Source organism: Melospiza melodia, chromosome 1 (genome assembly GCF_035770615.1).
Source record: "Melospiza melodia melodia isolate bMelMel2 chromosome 1, bMelMel2.pri, whole genome shotgun sequence".
NCBI classification, from domain to species: Eukaryota; Metazoa; Chordata; class Aves; order Passeriformes; family Passerellidae; genus Melospiza; species Melospiza melodia.
In genome coordinates this window covers 27,893,551-27,917,530 of record NC_086194.1, presented here as the reverse complement: position 1 = coordinate 27,917,530, position 23,980 = coordinate 27,893,551, and the positions used below count along the sequence as shown (strand labels likewise).

At 36.0% G+C, this 23,980-nt stretch overlaps 1 protein-coding gene across 1 annotated transcript in view; it reads left to right on the top strand.

The window, feature by feature from the left end:
- THSD7A (thrombospondin type 1 domain containing 7A) overlaps positions 1-23,569 on the top strand; it is a 188,985-nt gene extending 165,416 nt beyond the window's left edge. Inside the window, exons 19-28 of the mRNA XM_063152161.1 lie at positions 360-475; positions 5,773-5,890; positions 6,565-6,710; positions 7,286-7,460; positions 9,536-9,709; positions 10,694-10,789; positions 13,748-13,830; positions 14,161-14,371; positions 17,738-17,825; positions 19,473-23,569. Coding sequence (XP_063008231.1) covers positions 360-475; positions 5,773-5,890; positions 6,565-6,710; positions 7,286-7,460; positions 9,536-9,709; positions 10,694-10,789; positions 13,748-13,830; positions 14,161-14,371; positions 17,738-17,825; positions 19,473-19,557 — 1,292 coding nt within the window. The 3' untranslated portion in view covers positions 19,558-23,569. The remainder of the gene's footprint in view (positions 1-359; positions 476-5,772; positions 5,891-6,564; positions 6,711-7,285; positions 7,461-9,535; positions 9,710-10,693; positions 10,790-13,747; positions 13,831-14,160; positions 14,372-17,737; positions 17,826-19,472) is intronic.
- Positions 23,570-23,980: the final 411 nt, after the last annotated feature.

The following is a 23,980-nucleotide window of genomic DNA, read 5'->3' as shown; positions in this document are numbered from 1 at the left end:
GAACTTGTGCTGAAAACTGACTCAGGCTGTTTGATCTAGAAAAAATATTAAATTGATAATTTTTGTGTGAAATCTGCATGTTCTAACTCCAGGAAAAGTATTTATCATATAATTTTGTAATTTACTCAAAATCCACGCAGACAAAATCAAATTTGCACTTTTCAGGAGAGTACCATGACATTGACATTTGCAGTAAGGTCACTGTTTCCAAAAACGTGTAGCAGCTGGGCTCCGTGAGCTTTTGCATGTGTAAAAGTTGCTTGTGAGGGTTGTTTTAGGCCATCAGAATTAGGTGGGAGACTGGATCATTATGAATTCTATCTGAAAGTCTGCAATGCTAATGAGTTCCTCCTTTGCAGACTGGAGCACGTGTCAGCTTAGCGAGAAGGCTGTCTGCGGCAGCGGCATCAAGACGCGGATGCTCGATTGCGTTCGCAGTGATGGCAAATCGGTTGACCTGAAATACTGTGAAGAGGTGAGTGGGTACCTGTGAGAAAGCTCCCTTCTAATTGTGCTAATTAATACTGAGCCAACTGAGCTGTATGGCATCTTCACCAGATGTTTTGCAACGCTATTCATGGATTGTTAAGTACCTCTGAAATGAACCGAGCCATCAACTGATTTTTATACTATTTCCTTTGGTTACTTTTAAGTGCCTCTGTGAACATATGCTAATTATTATGTCCTGAAGGAAATGACTTAGAAACAATAATTAATAAAGTAGAATAAAGGTAATAAATCTCAATCAGAATACTAATCATAATTCTAATTTGATACAACTTCTGCATGGAGTCTTGGACACCTGCCAGTATCAATCATTTACTCAATGTGTTGGAAAATATTTCTCACGTGTCATTCTGCAGCTGGGCTGAATGCTAACTTCTTGTATCCAGCTGTGTGAAACAACGTGCAGCACGAATATAATATTAAATAGGAGTGTATAAGGAGAACTAGCTAGCAGACAGGAACTCTAAAGTTTTGAAAGAGCCATTTTGCAAACGTTCAAACTAACCTCTAGTTTGACAGCACTGGTTTCCTGACATTTTGTACATTGATCCTAGTGCTTTCAATTGCTTGGAGTCTGTAGTATGAAAAAAACCATGAAAACCAAAAAAAAAAAACCAGCAAAAAACAAAACCCAGTACTACTTTAAGGCCCATTCTACATGCATTTCTGGTGGAAAGTAACTGCATTTGTTTCAGCTGCCGTTCCCCCACCACCATGACATCAGAATGACATCAGAAATAAAATAACTGGCAATGGGAGACAAAGGGGGAAAGGCCCCCATAGCAGTTTTGGCACCAAAAGCTTTTCTGCAGGACCCTTCTGGCTACTAGCTGCTCTCAGAAAGTGCCCATACAAAAGAGTCTCATCAGAAGTGGAGGGAGTCAGGAAACTCATAATTTATTTTGGACTATAATTTTGTAATGGTGTATCTGACCTACTTAAACTTCTCCAATCTCCTCTGACATCCTGGATTCTTGAATCAATAAGTTCTTATCAAAGGCAGAGAGTTTCAACTGAGACTTAACTTCTGTCCCATGCTTCTCCTTCCCTCACAGTTCTTGGGTTTCTAATAAAATCTAATAATTTCTAGGAATCATAAAATGGTTAGGGTTGGAAGGGTTCTTGAAGATCATCACCCTAAAGATCAAAGCCCCTTCTGAGGGCAGGGTCACCTTTCACTCCAGCAGATTGCTGAAAGCCTCCTCCAACCTGGCCTTGTGAACACTCCCAGGAATGGGACAGCCACAAAAATTAGGTCTCAAGAAAAAACCTCAGGGTATGACTACCCTGAGTCATACCAGCAAGTTGCTGTGAATTTAATAAGGCAATGCATTAATGTTTTTATAATATTTTAATGTGTTAGAAAAGAGAAAGAAATGTCTGTCTTTTCTAAGATGTTGCAATATTGATTAATTAATACCAAGACATGATGTAAAATATCCATGCAAATAAATATTTAAACAGAAAGAAATATGATTTATTTGATTTTATGGGAAAATGTATTTCTTCTACCATAAAACTAAGAAATTATTCCAAAAAAATCCAAAGATTTAAAACAACATTTAGAACCGATTACATTTTACACTGAAATCTCATTTCAGAAAACCTCTGGAGTTTTTCTGCATTTAAGAAATAAAAATTTGTTATTCAGAATAATAATGAGAGCAAGAATATAATATCTCAAGAGCTACTTGCTGTAAATGACTGGCCAACAGACATCACTGCGGTGATGTCCTGGCTTTATCAACAGATCATATAGAGATCTACATCTTGTAGAAAGCTCTGATCCACTCCCTAGTCACACAGTTAAGACTATTTGCTGAATTATGGATGTGTAAGCAGCGGTCCAACAAGGTCAGAGGCTGATCCAATAACTGAGGAGTAAAACCTGTTAACCTGATTAGCAGGAAAGCCAAGCTGTTCAGACCTTAACAGACCCTTCACTCTAAAGATGTGAAAGCCAACCCTGTGACCTTGCAGGTCATGAGAGGAGAGTATTCTAGAAATTATCAAAATGTGAATACATATTAAACACTTCTTGCTAATGATCATTCAGGGTGGGAGTTTCCACTGTGTTTTCACATTATATGTGCAGTGCAGAAACATTAAGTGAAGTTCAAAATAAGGTGCATGTGGTAGGAAAATCTGATGAATAGGAGAAATATGAAGTAATTTTATAATGACCTTGGTAATGAATTTTCTCTGGGCTATCATAAAACTTTGTACTAGATATATGAGTAAAGATCTGATCAATTTATGTGTAGGTACATATACTGAATTATGTTTAATATTATTATATGCAAAGACGAGAGCTCATAATAGATAAACCTACACTGCTCCCTAAGAAATTAAGTCTCATTATTGCAGTGAGTTTCTATATAATATATAGTTCAAGAAAGCAATAAAGCCATATATAAAAAAAACCTTGATGCAGAATTTTGTCTATAACCATCTCCAGGTATGAGCATCAGCAGAGTTAAATACTAACATTCCATCTGAGCCCCTGTGTTCTGGTTTCCTTATGTGTCCATGTGATCTTGTGTTTATTTGAGTTGATCAGCTAAAGAAGGTAGCCAGTCATCCTGATTACTGCCAAGATAAAACAATTTCCAGAGCTTATTTCCAAGTCCTGGTTATGTTAATGTAGTTCTCTTCAAACTCTCAAAGCATAGTAATACGTGGATTACTTGGTTTCTGCTTATGACAAGAACTTGACTTTCTTTGAATATTTAAAAATCAAATCACCTAAAGCAAGCTGATCCTGTTCATATTCATTTTTATAGACTTATTGCATTCATTTACCTTTAATTAAAGATGGGAAAAGCCTGTAAACCAGCAGTTGTGTCTGCATTAAAGCAGACTTTGCTGGTTTATTGGTGAATAGTCTGCTTGTCAGATTACATGATTAACCTCCAGCCGCAGGGTTTAATCTTTGGTGCCAAACATTCCCATAAATGAGTACAGATACTTGAGGATCACAGGATTTAAGGAGCATGCTGGTGTGGCAGCCTGCTGCCCCTGGCATGTGTGACCAGAAGCACAGAGCGCACAGGGGTGGCTTTAGTACTTGACGTTGTTGAATCACAAACCACAGCTCATCCAGAACAAAACCTTTAGGGTCAGGGAGCTAATGAACACTTTTTCAAATATTTTCTAAGCTCTTCAAGTTGGATTGTGACTCATCAGTTCAAGGAAGGAGAGGGATGAGAAGGGAATATGTGAATACTATTGAACTGCAACCTGTCAGTTGTTCCCCAGATCTATTTAAGCAGCACTTCAGTATCTAAGACATGCAAATAGGAGGTCACTGTGGGTAATCTGGCCTTCAGCTTTCTCCTCTTCACTGTTAATATCTTTCTTGGGCTTTTCCCTCTTGAGCTGCTAAAGTCCAGCTCAGAAGACCAGTCTTGAAAGAAAGCAGTCATGTTTCTATAATTGGCAGGAATCAGTTCAGCAGGCTGTAAAGCCTTTCCTCAGAAGGTTTGACCCAAACATGGACTTCAAAGAGGGTTCTCTAGCTTTCTAATCATCCAAATTCCAGATTATCCAAAGGTCTCAGGTGTTGTCTGTGTGTGATAGCTGTATAATCAAGGCTATAGTGAACCACTGAGACAAGCCAAGAACTCATTCTTTGCTGTATAAAAGCAAACAGAGGTGTAAACCCTCATCTGTCTCAATAAATGGTACTGTAAATGCAAATTTAAAGCTTGGTGAGTCTATCAGGAGGAGATATTTTCAGTACTTGTGGTAGTTTATTTATGGAGGGCATGTTAATGTTGTGCCTAGTTATTGCTCTATGCTTGTGTTTAGTAGGAAAGAGTGGGTTTATCTCCTTTTTAAAGTCTTAAATGCTGGTTTTATATAATTAACTTTTCCAGTCATTAAAATTAATAGGTTTTGAAATGTATAGTTTGCCTTTTTTTTTAAACTAGGTAGAGATTTTTTTTCTAGTTAAAGGTATTCACAACTGCCTAGGATTCTGAAATGCCTCAATGATGATCAGGGTCTGCTGGTGAGGTCCAGTGAAGAGGACAGTCCTTTGTGTAGATCTGTTCATGTTGGCAGAAATGATTTTCTTTCATACTTTAGATCATACACCCTGTAACTGACCTAACCTTTCAACTCAGCTGTGCAGGATGCAGGTGCTATTATGCTAATATTTTTGCCATCAGTCACATTTCATCTTGCATCATGTAATTTTATCTGTGTTAGTGAGAATATGTTTTTCCTTGCATGGATGGGGGAAAATCTGCAGTGTGAATTTGAAAGAACATAGAAATGGCTGTCCAGGATCAGACCAAAGGGGCATGTAGTTGTTGTGCCATGTCCTGAGCATGATTATAAAACTTCCTTCCTCAGAGTGGAACATGAGGCTGAATCACACCTGGAGAAAAAAAGAGAATAGAATATATTTTTGGGAAAACTTGAGTCTTGAGATAAATTTCTCTGTCCCCTTCTCTCGGACTCCTCCAGCAACTGGAGCTTCTGCTTTATGGACGTTAGAGGATTCTGGGTTTTTTGCAAAGTTTTTCAGAAGAAAATGAAAATATGTATATTTTTTGGAAAAATCATTGTCAGTGTTATATCAATATCTTCGTATGGACAGCATGATAGAATAGAATAGAATAGAATAGAATAGAATAGAATAGAATAGAATAGAATAGAATAGAATAGAATAGAATAGAATAGAATAGAATAGAATAGAATTAGTAAGGAATGAGTAAGAAGCACAGGCATACAAGAGTTTCCACCTACTCCTTTCACAGCTTCCACCTGTTTCCAGCTCTTGAACTGCATTTGCCTGATGGGGTTTCTGTGAGTTTAAACCTTCAGATTTCTCTTCCATTAACTTGTTCAGTCTCTCTTGAGCTCCTGTAAACTTTCAGCACCTGCAACATCTTTTGAATATCTAGTACATGTTTATCCTCTTCCTTTTGCTAGTTTTGAACTTGGCTTCTAGTATCATTTCAATTCACTTATTAATAGCTGTATTTTTGCATTCCTCTTTATAAATATTTCAGAAATTATTTTGGCCTTCACCTGTTGTAAAAAGTAATAGTGTAGAGATTAAGCCCTCCATTTATAGGTTCTAGTTTAGAAATTGATTGATGCAAATGGGATTTATGCATGTATATGAAGATCAGTATATGCATTAGGACTGTCTTGAAGTGAGAATTTTAAATGTCTTAGTTACTTCACTTTTTTACCTTGCACTAATGATAAAGGCCTGGAGTTTTGTGCTAACCATTTAACATTTTCTTTCAGCTTGGTTTGGAAAAGACATGGCAAATGAATATGTCCTGTGTGGTGGAATGTCCTGTGAACTGTCAGCTCTCTGACTGGTCCGCTTGGTCTGAGTGCTCTCAAACATGTGGCCTTACAGGTCAGTACATACCTTTGGCATATTTTAAAGTCTGAGACTTCCTTTTCAGTTTATATCAGTATTTGAAATAGAAACTGTATCTCAGTGAAGCTGGGTAGCATATCACGGCTGGAGAGGAGATAATTGTTGGACAAGCATATTGCATTTTAATTTTCTTTGGGCCTTAGTGAAGAATCCTCCATTTTCTGCAAAATCTGCATGTAATGTTTGTCACACAGACAGTGACAGAAAGTTGCAAGTCCTTGTTTGCTGGAATCAAACAATTATGGATCACATATTTCTGTGTTAACTGAGGGAAGAGCGCAGCATGCTGGCCTCTTCTAGCAGCGAGCCCCAGATGAGGAGCAGGAGTCTCCACTGAAATGGGCAAACATGTTGTCACATTCATAAAGAATATTTTTCTTCAGGCTTCTGAACTAGCAAATTACTGCTTTTACTGTTACAGGAGCAATCCTAATCAGGCATCCTCCTGCACTTACACTGCAAACAAATGACAGAATATAAAGTGCCTGACTTGGAAAATATGAATCCACAAAACAGACAAGAGCCAACAGACCAGCTTTATAATTAAATTTGTCAAATCTGGAGATACTTTTCAGCAAAATAGAACCATCTTGAGGAATAAATCAGTCTAACCACTTTGTTGTTAGTTATATTGCTGGTTTTTGTTACAGGAAAAATGATCAGAAGAAGGACCATAAATCAGCCATTTCAGGGTGATGGGAGACCTTGTCCTTCTCAGATGGAGCAATTCAAACCCTGTCCAGTAAAACCTTGTTATCGATGGCAATATGGTCAATGGTCTGCTTGCAAAGTAGAGGTAAAAGCCATATGGGACTTAGAAGTTATGGAAAGTGTGGATTGAGGCATATTTGTGATATGCCTGGATACCTCATTATTAACTCTTTAAACAATTTGCTTCCACCTCTCTTACATAAAAACTAAAGTTTGTTTTTTTCCTTAAATTTCATATTTATCAATAGATGCAACATTGTCTTACAGATCTTCAGAGTATAAATGTAGACTTTGGTACCTGAGCAGCAACTTTGCTAATAATTTAAATACGTCTATTGTAAAATAATATCAGCAGAAATATATTCACATATTAGAAGAGATCTTCACTTGACATACTGCTCTGGTTGTAATTCAAAGGCATAATTAGCTCTGTAATTTAAGGAACAAGTAACAGTGAGAAGAAATTTTCGCTTGGGTTTTTTATTTTGTTTCAAAAGTAGTGAATCGTGTCTTCTCTTTTTTATCTTCTTTTTTCTCCTTATTGGAATGAATAAGTAGTTAAGTAGAAATAATAGGAGATAGAGTGACATGTGACTCAAATCTAGTCTTTTGGCACTTTCTTCTGTTCAGTATTAATCAATATATGTTCTCCTTCTGTAGGATGCTCAGTGTGGAGAGGGAACACGAGTGAGGAACATCTCCTGTGTGGTTTATGATGGATCCATTGAAGACGTTGGCAAAATAGTAGATGAGGAATTCTGTGGAGACATAGAGCCTATTATAGATGGTGACAAGAAGATAATACTTGAGGAAACCTGCACTTTCCCTTGTCCAGGTAACAAAGCTGTTCAAACAGATGTTGCATTTGAACCCAAGATTACTTGGGTGTCATTATAGCTATTAGGGCCTAGTATTAGCCACAGGCAATTAAATCTTTTTCATCTGCTTTACTGATTGGATTCGTCTATCAAATGACCAACAGAATTACTTTGTAGGAGTGGCTTCATGATAATCAATCAATTAGAAAAAATACTAGATTTTAAATTTATAAAAGACATGATCTCTCTGTCACAGTTTGTATCTATTTTGTATACATTTGTCACAAAATCCATTGAAATAAACCCTGTATTTAACTCTATAAGAAAGGGTGTTGGTTTACAGATAAATATTAGTGTTATGTGTGTAGACTATGTAACAGCTTTATTAGTACTTTTACCAGTGGCTAAAAACTTGATGCCTTTTATGGGTGTCTAAGGAAGATAAACCAAGATCTCATTTTTTTTTCTTTAGAGGTTTTATTCCAAATGAAACTAAAGTTTTGATCTCTGAGAAAACATAAGTGCCTCTAGTTGTTTAGCTCTCTGGATGTGACACGCTCTATCATTGCCTTTGTGAACTGAATCTAAAGGAGCTGTTTTGAATGATCAGGTCCATGTTGCTCATAATGAGAAGGATTAAGATCATATAAGAGCCGTTTAATTTCCAGTAAAAACACTCCAGTTCATTCCAAACACTTACTTGTAGAATTTGAAGTATATTGCTGTTTTTCAATAGCTATTAATGATGAGTCTTCAGAAGAGGTGATAAATTCCTTCAGTTCTAATGTAGCTATCATTTCATACAGCACTCTATTTTCATTCTCTTGAAACTCTCCTCTTTCCCAGAGTTTTTTCAGATTGGATTGAAGGTAAAGTTGTCACAATAAATAGAAATTAATGAGAAATTGAGAGATTTCCATCACTGCTTTGTACATTGCATTCCATTTGCATAATTTTCATCTAGTTTTGCTTCTTAAATGGAAACTGGAAGAATACAGAAACTGCAGTTATGTTTTCATATTAGTGAATTTTATAAAAAACATATAGTGACTTATTGCTTAAAAAATTTTGCTGAGCAGGGAGGGACCTGTTCTTCAACAGTCTCACATTTAGCCAGCAAGAATAACTGCCCTGTGGGGATGTGCTAATGATACGCTCCAGCTAATGTTTCCAAAAATCACTACTTGTTTTCCTATTATGTATACATCAGTTCGTCAATTATTCATTTCTTTGCATGCTTTCCTAAGGTTGGCAAATAAAATTCCTTCATTAATCAGGCATCTGGTCAACACAGTACTGATTATATCTGTCATCAGTATAATGCAAGGTAGCATGAATTTTTAATGGCTTTCTCTCTGAAATAGTGAGAACTAAGAGGTTTATTTGTGAGTTTGTGCACAGTCTAGTCCCATTTTCTACTGTTTTAACAAAATGGTTTCTTTGTGTTGTGCCTCAGATCTTCCTTAAATGTTCTGTAGCTGATTGTGCTAATTAGTGTCATTAGTATAATTTGATTTTTCAGTTTTACACTATAGAATTCTACAGGTCTGTTATCCTAACATGAAATAGCAAGAACAGACATTTTAATCATGTTCCCATTTCCCTTTCTTGCAAAGGATTTTCCATCAGTTGCTTCTATGTCTATTTAGAGAAAGATAAACAATAATTAGTCTTCTTAATACTAGACAATGTTTTCTAAGATCAAAGATGAATTGAAAAAATATGTAAATTTAGCGTAAGACATAAAATGCACAATATCTTAAAGTGTACATAAATCTAGACATTGAGTAGAGCATTGCAAAGAGATTCATAATGAGGGTGATCTCATGGGAATGCTACAAGAAACTAAAACTACTTTAGAACAAATGGGCCCTTGTACAATCTTTGTAATATTTTCTATGACACAGACATTCAGAGAGTATCAAAATGTTATGATTTCTACACTATGAATCAAGTTTAAAAAGAGGAAGGAAAGGAACTAAAAGGAAGGAAAATTAAAAAACTGTACTTGGGACTTTTTTAAAGACATATTCAGTGTAAAAAACTCTTTGCATAAAATGATCATTCATATTATAAAACTGCTCTTTGACAGGGGACTGTTACTTGAGAGAGTGGTCAGAATGGAGCCTTTGCCAGCTAACCTGTTTTAATGGTGAGGATCTTGGTTTTGGAGGAGTACAAGTCCGATCTAGAGCAGTGATCATTCAGGACTTGGAGAATCAACATCTCTGTCCAGAACAGGCTTTGGAAACAAGACCATGCAATGGTAAGCACCAAAATATACTTAAGGCTGGTTCCTGTAAGAAAAAAATACAGAACAACCATAATTTTGTTTTCTCTCTTTTCACAGTAGCAATTTTAGGCAAATGGAAATTTGATAAACAGAAATGCACCTAAATTGTTGTTTTCCATAGATCAAACATAAAGAGAAAAACTTTGAAGTGGTAACTATCATATGCTACTCCTCTAGAATTATTCTTTTTTAATGATATTTCTTTTTGTATAGGACAAAGAGTTTCCCTATACACTTAGTAACATTAACAAAAAGAAATCTCTGAGTTTTGATTCATAACCAGATTTAGATTTCTTTGAATTGTTGATTGCATGACAATATCATTAAAATATCTCAGCCATGCTTACTACTGCTAGTTGACACATTGTCTAAGAAAAGTAGTTTCCTATATCAACTTGGCCATTCAGAGGCTGGATCAGACAAAAAGGAATTTTATATTTATGATAGAGAGTTAAGGTGCAGAAGGACTCCATGATTCCAGATATCCCAGACCATCTGAGATGTGCACAGAAGAGCTGAGACATGGAGCCAAATGCAGCCCCAGCCACTTCACCCAGCCCTGGAGCACCGGCTGAAGCTTTGTGTCACCAAGAAAGGAACCGGACCCCTAAATGAGTATTGCACAACAGATGGGCCACAACCATTATGAGCTTATTGGAAGCATTTCTTGTACCCATTTACTGCATTAGGCTTGCTCATAATCCTAGTTAGTGTTTCAGGCACATCTGGTCTCTTCTCAATGTGTCCAGTAAGTGCAGGAGACCCTGGGAGCTCCACATGTGTGGTCCAGTGCTGGATGAAGGAGAAAGGGCCATACTTAACAGCTGTAAAAGCCATTAATCATAGCGAGTGTGACCACAAAATTAGTATGGTCAGCTGATGAGCGTGGCTGCTGCCCATGGTAGTCTCAAACATTATCATTAAATATCTTGAAATGTGAATGTTCTCTGTGTGCAGATGGGCAGTGCTACGAGTACAAGTGGATGGCTAGCCCATGGAAGGGATCTTCTCGGACTGTGTGGTGCCAAAGGTCAGATGGTTTAAACGTCACAGGTAACTACTCATTTTATATACACAAAAAAAAATCTCGAAAACAGGTGGATAATGTGTTTTCCCAACAAATCAAAACACCCACCTCCCCCACCTTTCCTGGGTATGAATCAAAATAATCTTTTTGCATATTAAAGATGTTGTTTGTTTTCTAGAATCATGCAGCATGTAATGCTTATGGTAAATATAAATATTATTTTATGTAGCGGACCTGAAATATTTTATGTTGTATACAGTTGGGGTTTTTTTTACCATAGGCATCTTTACACTTCTAAATGTAGGGTTTCAGGCCCTACAACAAATAAAATTTTTATGTATTACAGGTCATTCCAGTGCCTATACAAAGGCAGAGAAAGTTGCACAACTTGATAGTATCATCCATATATGTTACAAAATATAAAATTTTAATAAATGTGCTAATATGAGTTTATTTCTTTACTTCGATGCCATAAATCTGTATCAGGATACATAATGGACTGCTATGGGATGTTGTGACGTTTTGTGCAAGCCAAAGCACAAAAAACATGAATTAGGAACGACTGAGATCTCAGAAGAAAACTTTCATATGAATCTATTTGTATGGATTTATATATTGGCAATAGGGATTCATTTAAGCAAAGAGTTATGCATTTATTTAAATAATTTTTGTGTCAGACCAAGTCATATTAAAAGAATCCCAGAGACTGTAAAAATATCCTCAATGCCAGCTGTTGTCAGGTCACTCACAGAAGAGGAACTGTAATTTATTGCCACCACAATACTTATTCATGGTGGAGTCCACCACTACTCTCTGTTGTGACAGTAGAAATAAAATATTTGTGTTATTTTTACAAGGTGTTGAAATAATAACTCAAAGTCTCTTGCAACCTTGTGTAGGACTATTAAAACACATCTTGTTCACAAGAATTGCAACAGATCATTATCCATGCACCTTGATTGCTTCCTGCTTAGCTAAGATCCTTCTATGGTAAGGAAAACTATAAGAGAGGATTCTTATTGAGATTAATATAGGATATTATCTATGAAATGTCCTATAGGATTTGGAGTAACTAGCATCTTGGAGGTTACAGCTCTGAGATGTTAAAATTAGAGTATATTCATAAATCACAGTCACATGAAAATACTAATTTATTCTGATGTGATTGAATACAGCCTTGTGATAAATTTTAGGAAAGACAAAATATGACTCTGTATTATTGGTAGATTTTTCATAATGGGATCTCCAAGGCAGACAAACCTCAGACCTATATTGTATCACTTTTTTTTTCAAAGTTTGTTTGTACGTGGCTTTAAGCTGTGATAAATTTCTGGTTTGAATGGAAGACTAATGGAATATTCCAGAACATGCATCACTGGGCTCCATTGCAACCCTATCCATGCAACACAAAACTGTGTTTTTCATATGTTTCTGTTAAATGCAAAAATATGGTTCTAATGGATTTTATGATAGTTTTCAAACACAGTACTTCTATTGTACTAATATACAACATAGAGGGAACTTCTCTACATTAAATACACAGTAGTGAACCAGATTTTAATTTGCATTTGTGCATTTTCTGAAAGGTTTTTGTATAAACTATGGTATTTATGAGCTCGTTCATGTGATAGACGCACATACACCATTGATTTAAAATGAGATCACCTATTTTGATTCAGAAGAATAGAACCCATATCTTCTATTACTGTCTTGTCAGCCTTATTCTTGCACATTTGGATTCAACATAGTGTATTTTAATTCAGACATTATTAAATAATTATTGTGAGTTCTGTTGGTATTTTAAGGTCTTTTTCTATTTACTCACTTGCATAATATCACTGTGCTGAATAGTTCTTTTTTACTTGAAGGTGTTATTTCCCATGGGCGATGAGGCAACTCTTTCCTTCTGCTTCCTTGGATGACTGATATTTTATTACATAGATTCCCACAGGCATGTGATTTGTATGCTAGGATGTATGATTTTCTTTTCTGGGGGTGGGGAAAACTTATGGCAACCAGCAGGGTTTTCTTTGTTCTTCATCAGCCATCCCGTTAACACTTGGATCTGCGTAACCACAACTAACTGCATCTGCTGTGGTTGTGACCAACCTCAGCTAGCAGGATTTCATCATCACGTCACACCTGTATAAAAATAGTATTAATATGGGAGATGCATGATAAGTTGTCCTGTAGCAGTCTAAATTTTAAACAATGTGATGTATATCTCTCTTCTATAAGCTAAAAGGAAACAGGTAAATTCAAACTGATTCTAAATGTATTTTAAAGTCATTCTGGCTGAAGTGATAGTGAAATCCTGATGGTGTGTACTGGTCCGTAACAGTAACTGCACTGTGTATAAAGCTGTAGAAATGAAAACTAGGCCTGTATGAAAAGGGAAAAGACTGAAACCCACAATATCATCAGTATTGTAATATTCAGTACACGCTTTACTGATAAATCTGCTTTCCTTCGTAAAATCTCAGACTAACATGAAGCCTTGATTCATAAAGGCATGTGTAAAAGTGACCCAGTAGCAGCGGAAAACAGGTATCCTTTCATAAACAGGATGAGCATCTTGTTTTCAGTTCAACAGGAAAAGATATAAATAAAAAAGATGTTTTTATTTCTATTGTGGCCACAGTTTCAATATGTAAGTCATAAGGAGGGCCCTAGAGAACCAAATCTGTTCCCTTGAGTACAACAAAGCATTTAAATTGGTTTTTTGGGCAATCAAAAAAAAGGGGAAAGCAAAAGGCTCCATTCCCAAATACTAGTTCTCTAAAATGCACATGGAATTAAATACATTTGCTGTATCCTTACTCTACATATAAGAAAACATTTGATTCCAATTATGCTTCACCCTCGAAAAGAAGGACTCTTACACTCAAATTAGCGACAAGATTGTCATCCATGATACAGTGCAGCAAGTAATTTCAGCAGTGGTGAGGTATTGCCATGTGAAAATATGATTTTCTGTCCTACAGGGGGCTGTTTAGTGATGCGCCAACCAGATGCTGACAGGTCATGTAACCCACCGTGCAGCCAGCCCCACGCTTACTGCAGTGAGGTATGTGCTACTGCATTGGAGCATAGAGCACCCCCAGGAGGCCTTCCCACACATCTCTTGATTACAAAGATTATGCCAACAAAAAGTATTTTCAGTGATTTTACAAGTCACAAATTTGTTAAAACCCACCTTGCACCATTTTCTACTTCTCAATTTAATGTTAAAGAGTTGATATGGTATGAACTTGCATAAAAATATACAAAGCAGTACTCTTCTGGCTAGCACTCATCAAAACAGTCTTATCTTCCAGTCATCCATGTTGCTATGCTTTATGGCTCACAGAAAACCTTGTTTTTCCACTACACCTTGTACAACACTTGTTCCCTGCAGACCAGGACATGCAGTTGTGAAGACGGATACACTGAAGTGATGTCCTCCGATGGCACACTCCAGCAGTGCACTCTCATCCCAGTGGTGGTCATCCCCACCATGGAGGACAAAAAGGGAGATGTGAAAACCAGTCGAGCTGTGAACCCTACCCAGCCTTCCAGTAACCAGACAGGACGAGGAAGGACCTGGTTTCTGCAGCCTTTTGGGCCAGGTGAAGTCATGCAATGAGCAGTTTTAGTGCCAAGTACTGCTGCAGGGTCTGGCTTTCATATTTTTGTGTACCTAGGAAGACCACAAGAACCCTTGACTGTTCATTTGAGAAGGCAGACATACTCTCACTGAAAACATAGGAAGAAACATAGTAAACACCTAGCCCTCTCACTACTCCATCAATATATTTAGTGAAATCATATATTGCAGATTTCCTTTTAGTCACTCTTCCTGTTAAAATTCACGGAAGCTATTTGAAATGTGACTGTGAGTTTGCTGCAAAGGTGCAAGCCAGTATATTAAATTGTGATATCTTAAACAATAATTCTCTTGACAGAGGAATGAAAGAATAGCACTGAAGAATGCAAATAGTAAAGGCTTCTTAAAATTTGCTGACACAGCACAAATTGTATGAAAATAATTGGTATAGGTATGCTAATGCTTTTCTGACATATCCATATCTATACTAATTCATGTTAGTCAAATGCTAACCATATTACTGATATTTAATGTAGGCCTGGTCTAAGTATCTATGAGCAGTATTTTCTTTTATGATGGACCATGTTCTTTAGAGCTGTGCAAAAACTTACATGCAAGAGTGTAAAATATAAGTTATTTAATAAAAAATACTTCATAAAGTCCATCATGTAATCAGATGTCAGTAAATATTTTTAGTCTTACTAAATATTTGCAATAAAAAATTAATTTACAAAATATTTTTACATAAGAGATATGTTGCTTGTCCAAAATATTATTAACATGGAAGAGGGCAATTGGTTATCATCTTAAGTGTCTCTTAAGTCACATAGGGCTAAATATACTAATATACTTGGGTATTAGTGTGGTCATTTATTTCTAAAGGGTTTTTTGATGTTTTTAATTGCAGAATTGAAAGTAATATCTTTACATGCATAATCCATAAGGTATTTCAAGTTAAGATTTATAAAAATATTTCTAATATGCAGATTAAATGATGTTTGGGCTAGAAATTAGAAATACTTATATTAGATCCCATTAGTCCTACTAGTATTTACTATTATTTGTACTTTGATATTATATTTGATACCTGCAATAAAAATAGTCTTTACTCCAAGTACTTTAATCGAAAATAAAAAATAGAAAATCAAACTTTTCTGGTCCTCTTTTAAAAAACAACATCTTACCAAATATGTTATCATTTATTCATTTTAGCTAACCCCTCCTGAAAATGCCAGAGGGCAGGTTGTAGCATGCAGAGTGACAGCAATAAGCAAATATCAGACAGTCACCTTCAACAGGTTAGGAATATGAATGCTCATGTGAGCTCAGGAGGGGTTTTGGAGCAAGGTATGTTTGAGAAACTTCATGAAATCTCACCAATTTTATGTAATTTGAGTTGGGAAGGAGACATAGCTGAGTTCAGATAACCTTAAAGATGTTTAACAGAATGAACACTTTATGCAGTGAAGTTATGAGCAAATGTGAGAGAAAGTGAATATTTTCCAGTTCTGATGAGATTCAGGCTGATTGTTTTATTTCAGGATTGGATATATATTGGAAAGGTTTGGGTTTACTCTGGCATGATTATCATTTTTCCTCACAGTTTCTAAGTCTAGATCTAAAATAGGTCTTTCATTTTCTTCCACAAATTACATTGCAGTTCCAGAAAATAAGGTATTAAAACTGTCCTCTTCAAATGTCTGGGCTGAGGTATTACCACAAAAAGATGAATCTGAGATTCCAATTCCCTTGCATACTTAGAAGTAATCTGTCCAGAGAGAATTCAGAAAGCCTGAGTCAGAGGTCAGTAGTTGCATAATAGGAATGACCTCATTAGCAGAGTTCCTTGCTTTGACAAAACCAAATAAATCTGTACACAAGACATTGCCAGCCTTTTTTCCAAGGAGATGTAACTATTTTTAAAGAAGCCAACCTGAAAAAAACCTAAGCCTCTTACATTTACCAATGGAAACAAAGCAAGGAGAGAGGAAACTAACCTATTTAGCAGTTCTAAATTCTGAATTCTTCTCATTGATATTATTGTATCATAGGATTTGTCAGGTCAAATCTACTGTTCCATTAATCTTTAATGGATCTGTTATTTAAGTTATGTCAGTTATTACCTGTTATGATGTTTCATTAGGTTGATTAAGGTAATGAAGGGAAAATGTTCTGATATTGATTAGTCTTGAACAACTTGTCCACATGACAGCAAGACTTTGCATTGCTGCAGAGCAGAAGGCCTGAGCTTAACTGCATAGCAATGGAGAGCACTACTGTGTAACCAAGCAATCTTAGTCTAACTTCTGTCAATATCATTGTGGAAATAAAAACTGCATTGATGGTGTCTTTTGGTTCTGAAGAGCTAACAAGAAGCACTAAGTGTTTGGTTAGAAAAATTTTAGCTGTACTTCCTTACATTGAAAATACACACAACTTCATGAAATAAAACTTGTATGACTTGAATATGAAATAATTCAGTTTTATAAAGGTTATTTTTTTATTGTCAAGGAGATGCATCAAGGCTAGCTAATCCCCTGGAAAACAATGCTTGCAAAAAGCCATTTAGAAATTTGAAAAATGAGTTGGATAAAACTGGTGACTCAAAAAGCATGCACTCCTTTAGTTGTGATATGGGGGGCAAAACAAAACCCCACAGACAAAGCCACATCATTTTCCTCTTTCTTTTCCTGAGGCAAGAAGGAGAGTGGTATGTATGCCCAAATCTCCAGGGACATGTCCAAAATACAAACTTCACCGGCTGCACATAAATACAGTCCTTATCAACAAACAGTTGTTTTATTTAGGAGCATGGGCTAGGATTTTTTTTGCGTATTTTTACTTTGTGAGGAGAAGCTATTTATAACAGCAAAACTTGCATTTAGTAGGGAAAGAAAATTTAAAATTTTGCTTCTTTATGCAGTAGTGAAGGTTGTGTATGTGCAGCTAAGGGATGGATGATGTACAGCATGCTAAGGGCATTTAAAAACATACAAGTAAATAGGAACAAGAATTAAAATAACAGACAGATTGCTTTACCAGAGCTAGAACAGAAAGTGATACTAAATGAGTCCTAGGCTGATGCACTGCCCTGTGATCACACTGAGGGATTGCTCACTACTAGGGAGACCCAAAGCTGAGTTTCTGGGTCTCTCACCTGCTGCCTCTACCCCAGATCTCAGTTCCATTTGAATTATCCTGACCCCAACTGAAAAGCAGAGCACAGAGAAGTCATTGCTCAGTTATTTAACAATATTTACTCTGATTAAACTGTAATTGCTACTCAAGACATTTATTTTGGATTATTAAAGTATTCCTATGCTATATCAGAACTAATAATTCAACTAGACTAACTCAAACACTACTGACTAACATTCATTCCTTTTAGATGGGAGGCTGAAGACCTGGGTTTATGGTGTAGCTGCTGGTGCATTTGTTTTACTCATCTTTATTGTTTCTATGATCTATCTAGCCTGGTGAGTTCTTTAATTATTTATAAGAAAACAGTCCCCTCATAGACTGTAATGAAAATGTTTACATCTGCTGCTGTAGAAACTGCAGACACTTCTGTGAACTGCAGTGTTTAATTTGCCTTGTCCTTTTGTCCAGACTCAGGTTAGCAGTTTCTGGTTGCACTCTAGATGATGGATCACCACATATTCTTCTGAACGTATAAGAACTTACAAACATGGGGTAGCTTAGTGTGCAGCTCACTTTTGCTCAGTTTATCTTGGTTGATATATACAATGTCCAGAATAATTTTATTGTGTCTATATCAAAAAATGCTGAGAGAAATAGCAGCAAAGACATTGAGCAACCAGAAAAATTATTTTATATCTGACAAGATATAGAGATACAGAACCAGAAAAAATCTGAAAGCTTTCTCATCTTTTTAATACATGAAAGAATTCTGTTTTGAACAAGTCACCTTTGAGAATGTGCTCCCTGAAGTCTTCTAGGTCCTGTTAGGAATTTCTGATCCAGATGAAAGTACAGGTGAAAGGTGAGGGTAGTGTGGTTGTATACATCAGGCTCTTGGCTGTACTGCATTAGTAGGTTTTTGGGAGCTTCTGGGTGTGTTTGCCATTCAGTAAACTTTGCCCAAAACCTCACGTCTGTCTAGGTAATATAAAAATTCATTTGGTTTTGTTTTCTTGTTTTTTGTTTGATTCATTGCTTGTTTTTTGTGTGTTTGTTTGTTTTGTTGTTTGTTTTGGTTTTGCTGTTATGGTTTGTTTGTTTGGGCTTTCTTTGTGGTCTTTCTGTTTTGGTTAGTTGGTTGGTTTTTTGGGGAGTGGGGCTTGAGGAAAAGGAAATCCATTAGCATTCAACAACTACAGATTATTTGGACTGGAACCTGTGGCTACTGCAAGTCATTGTAACAAAAAGTTTGATATAAAAGATTCAGATTTGAGCAGCCTAAGTGACATGGCTGAAATAAGATTTTGGACAAGACTGAGGATGCACAGGCCTGATTTAAAGAAATGCTTACATTACACTCTAAAAGAAGATTAGTGCTAAAGCATGGATAAACATTCATTTTCCTTTGGCCTAGTAATTTTTTATCTAATGGATTGGAAATACTGCTGGATTAAAATCTAATTCAAGGCTAGACAAGGAATGTTATGGCAAACAACCATACACCTGCTATTAATGACTGGTTTGATTATAACATCTAGAATTAATTGTAGGCATTCCAGCAAGTATGATGAGATAAAACAAATCAAAAATGGATCTTTCCTGTGGAAAGCCTTGATGTGTCAAGAGCAGTTTAATATTTGAGTCACGTAATTTAAAAGAACCTGATTGCAGCTTTGATACATGACCAAATATTGCATGGCAGGCTCTGAATTCTGAAAACTGGGTGATGTTGCAGGAGTACCTGCCAAGGATTTCATCAAGTCACATCAGCATCATAACAGCTTGTTTCTGAACAACTGAGCTTTGAATTAGATATTGCTTTGGGTTGATAAAGGGATAATTAGTGATCCCAGTGACGGTTTTAAGGTTATAGCTTTTATAAACAAACAATTGAATGCATTATCAGCATGCTCATCTTTCATTTACGACTTTTATATGTTATTAGTTGCTTTTTCTATTTAAAAATTATCTTATTGTTTCAGCAAAAAGCCAAAGAAGCCCCAGAGAAGGCAGAACAACCGACTGAAACCTTTAACCTTGGCTTATGATGGAGATGCAGACATGTAAACTGTGACTTCTCTTGGTGACAAATGGAGTCTAAACTATAGGAATGAAATCAGAAGGTGTCCAAAGCCACAGGGATTTTCTATGGAGTGGATTAAGTGTTTTGAATTTTTCTTTTTTGTAACTGCACCATAGATAAAGAAGGATGGATTTCATAATGCCTACTGATATTCAAGGTATTATTGCTTTACTTTAGACCATCAGCACCAAGAAATCAGGCAGAATCACATTAATAGACACTGCAGTTGGAGATTTGTGGTGTTTCCTCAGTCTTAGAACAGAGCACCACTTCTGCCTCCAGAATACTGTATCTGACATAGTATTAACACTTGGAAGCCCCTGCATCATTAACCAAGTATAATCAGTACGCATGAGGAGTTTGTACCAAGCTATCTATGACTCTTTATATTCAAACATAACATATATACTCGGTTGAACCATATGTATTACTCTATCAGATTATATATGTGATGAAGAGCGTTTTAGTGCTTAGTACAATATTAACTTTTAACTGGGATTAACCCACTGAGCAAGTTCAACAGTTTGCCAGTTGATGATAACTTGTGTTAACCTGCATTTCAGAGGGCAATGACTCACTTGCAAAATTCTGTCCTGTTACCACTCCAAATTATAAAGGCCTCATGTGTACATCCGGAGAGGAGGCATTCTCAGATTCACTATTTTCTAGTGGTTGATGTCTGGAAAAAATACCTGCTGTAAATGTTACAATACGTTTCTACTTTCTCTAACTCAAAGTGTTGCCTGCATCTTTTTTGCTACATGTAAGGCAAATTTTTGCACTATATTAGTGCAGCATGATATGCACTTAACTAGTATTGCCATAGAAACTGCCTCTTTTCAGAAAGGATAATGATGTATCTTGTGCAAGGAGTGTCAAGCAGACAGGTCTTGAATGCTGAAGAGAGTAGTGTTCAGTTTGGACTGCGGCGGGATGGAATCAGCTGCGACGTTTGCCGTACACACACCGTTCCTCACCACAGCAGCCACTTGTACTCTACACCATGGCAGTAATACAAGTGTCTAGTTTCCTGCCCCACCTACCTATACTGGTATAGATTGTCCTGCTGGTTTCTAATTGTACTTTGAAGGCTGTTTATGACTAGATTTTTTATATTTGTTAACTTTGTTAGAAAAAAAAAGAAAAGAAAAAGAAAAGTGGTTGCCCTGTAATCCTGAGTGACATACTTCTTGTCTAAAAAGGTGTTCTGATTGTTCAACTGAAATAAAATGGTTTTACTTTTCTTTCCTTCTGTTAATGAGAGCTCTTACACTGTTACTGGCAGTGCAATACTCAGAGATGTTTTGTCTTTTCCAATTAGGATAATTCAATAGACTCTTCTAATTATTCAGTTAAACTCCTGAGTGTAGTGGCAAGTAAACAATAAGATCAATAGTTCTGCCACTTTAATACTCATGACTTTTTCAAAAACTCTGGCAGTATGAAAACTCACTGTTAACCTCTTCCATGCTTATGGCTTTTCAGTGCTGGGCTTCCAAGATGAAGCTCATTGACTTGCCACTCATGTGACATGGCTGTTACGGATGTGCTCCATGACCTGAGAAGGGTTATTCTCCTCAAATGGCTTCTGTGTGCAGCCGGAACGTACAAGTGACTGTGCCACTACTAAGCAATACAAAACTTTATCAGGCAACCTCTCAAAAAGAATTGTTACATAAAGTCCAATATTAGGTTCTCAGGTCTTTTTTATAACCTAAACCACTTCTGCCTACTCATCACTCTATTTGCTCAAGAAGCACCAGTTTTTGCACACTGAGTGAAACTAACTTTGCAAACTTTGGCCCAGATCCATTGAAATCAATGACAAGAATCTCATGGACATCACATCTGTTCTTAAAAATACAAACCTTTGTTCTATGTAGAATAATTCTTGAAACCAATGAGCATTTTGTGGATATTCAAGAGAGATTATGGTCCTACTTTAGCTTAACTGCCATATTACCATTGTGATGTTACTGCATCAAGAAAATTACCTTCATCCCACTGCGTAGGTTTTCCCCAAATGGGAATGATGAGCAGAGGAACAATGGTAACAATATTTGGTGCAGGTTTAATTTCTCATTTTATACCTTGTTCGAGCTGCAGCTGATGAAGTTTCATGGCTGCCTGCCACAGCAGTGGTTCATTCCTATATGTGTTTCAGGACTGGAGCATTCAGTCTTGCATCACTTTGTAAAGGTCCATTGCGAAAATACAAATCTTGATAATTTTAATTTTCAGCATTCTTGAGTATAAAACAATAAAAACCTGCTTGGTTCCTCTTTTGGCAGACACCAAAAAAAGGCCATGAAAAAATGATAAAGTATTAAAGAACAATAAATACACGTGGAAACAGATTTTATAATGATTTCTGGTTTTTTAATAGTCTGATTCTGTGTTGTCGAATAGTTTTGAACCAAGAGGGCATTGAGGGAACAGGGTTTCTTTCATTGGCAATGAGTCATCTTTATTTATGACACTGGCTGGTCTTAGCAGGAGCTGTTGCCTAGTTCTTGCCTTGAAGACTTTTATGTCCTAAATCTAAGTACTTAATAACTTAAAGGTATGACATCTCCTTTTCCTTACCGCATTAAATGGATAAACAGAGAGATAGGAGGGTTTTTCAAGTCTGTTTGGCCTTTGCAATCCATGCAAATATGTCAGTATGTGTTACATTTTATATCTGATCAGTGAATATCTGGTGCCCATCTGCATCATACTAGGGCTGCATTTAAAATCTAGAGTGTGTTTTTATTATAATTTTTTCTATGAACAAAGTGCATGGAAATCTGAAGCCAGAGTGGCTTCCCTCATTATCAAGAAAAAAATGCTAGGCTGTAAGGAAGGCTGAAATTTTATGTAAATCTAAATGTTGCAAAGGTGATTAAGCCCTCTAGCATTGAAATTGAAGTAAATAATATGTGAATTACCAATATAGAATGAAAAGCAATTTGCTTTAAAAATCAGAGTGCTTCTACAAATCCAGTGCCTAAAGCAGCCACTACTGTAGATTATTAGTTTGTGAAAGTAATGTTTCCAGTGATCAAATAAACCATTCAGAAAATAGCAAAGTAGGTATTTTCCTGTTGATGTGGTGGTTTATATTTTTCTTTTTAAAACTGTAGTTTCTAGCTTACTGTGTCTGCTTTGAGTCCTGGAGCAGTTCCTTTTTGAAGCTTTGATGCAACTGCACAAGCCTGTTTATGTTTGGTATAAAGCATCAATTTTGAAACCCCCTTCCTCCTGCCAAAATGTAATAAAGTTTTTTTTCCAATCTTACAATTTGAAGAGAGCAATTTAAAAAGTCTATGTGTAAATCACTGTAAAATATACCTTGAATTAAATGGAAATCTGTCTTTTTACCTTTATGTAAATCGTTAAGAATTAAGAGTTTATTTTGCCTAACTTAATTTACTTGAATATTTATTTTGTAGAACGAGGAGGCAGCTGTCTGAGGAATGTTTACTTTTCTTTTGGTTAATGTTAATTTGTAAATTGTGTAATGCATTTTTATTTTTTAAATTATGTACATTTCTTTTTTAATGCACAAAATGTTTATGTACTACTACTACTGCAAATTTGTGTATATTGTCACTAAGCTTTATTCAGTTAATACAGATGATGGGAAAATGTAACAAGTCTTACATTTTCATCTGGGTTATTTTTACATAACTGACGTATTGCTGACAATAAATATAAACACAAAATCATTTAATGTCTTTTTTTAATAAATGTAGTATCCTGTGCTGGGATAGAGTAACAATAAAAGCCAGATCCCTAAAATATGACCACCTTTTAAATAGTCTCTTCTTTTTTCTGAAAGGCATTAGCAAACACATTCTTGTTAAATATTAGTCTTTCTATTTAAAAAGAAAAAGACTTTCTGATGCTATGGTAACAATCAAGTCTGTTGTTACAGTCCTAGTTGACCTGGAAATTTACAAAACATATTTTGTTGACTGATAAATACCCAATAAATGAAATTTTAAAAAATAACCTTTTCTTCCTTGCCACTTTTATATCAGAAAAAACAACTGTTCTGTAGAAAATAAGGGGTCAATCAAGATCTTACGAAAAGAAATCTATTCACTTCAAGTCAAGCTGGATCTGTTGCTGTCCCTACACAAGAAGAAAAAGAACAAAAGAAGTCACTTTGCACTTTTTCATAATTGCTCGTATTCAATCTGTGTGCTCTCCAAAACTCAATTCTTTTCATGTCTAGTTCTGCTGTGTAATTTTCACACCACATCATGGGGTTTTTTCCTGTTTCAGTTACTATTACCTCCCCAGTAACCTTTCCCAGCTAACCCCTAATAGATTTAAACACAATTTTGAGAGCACACAACTCTGATTTTTGAGGCATTTCAGAATTTTCACAAGTAATTCCTATCTACGTTTTCTCCTGCT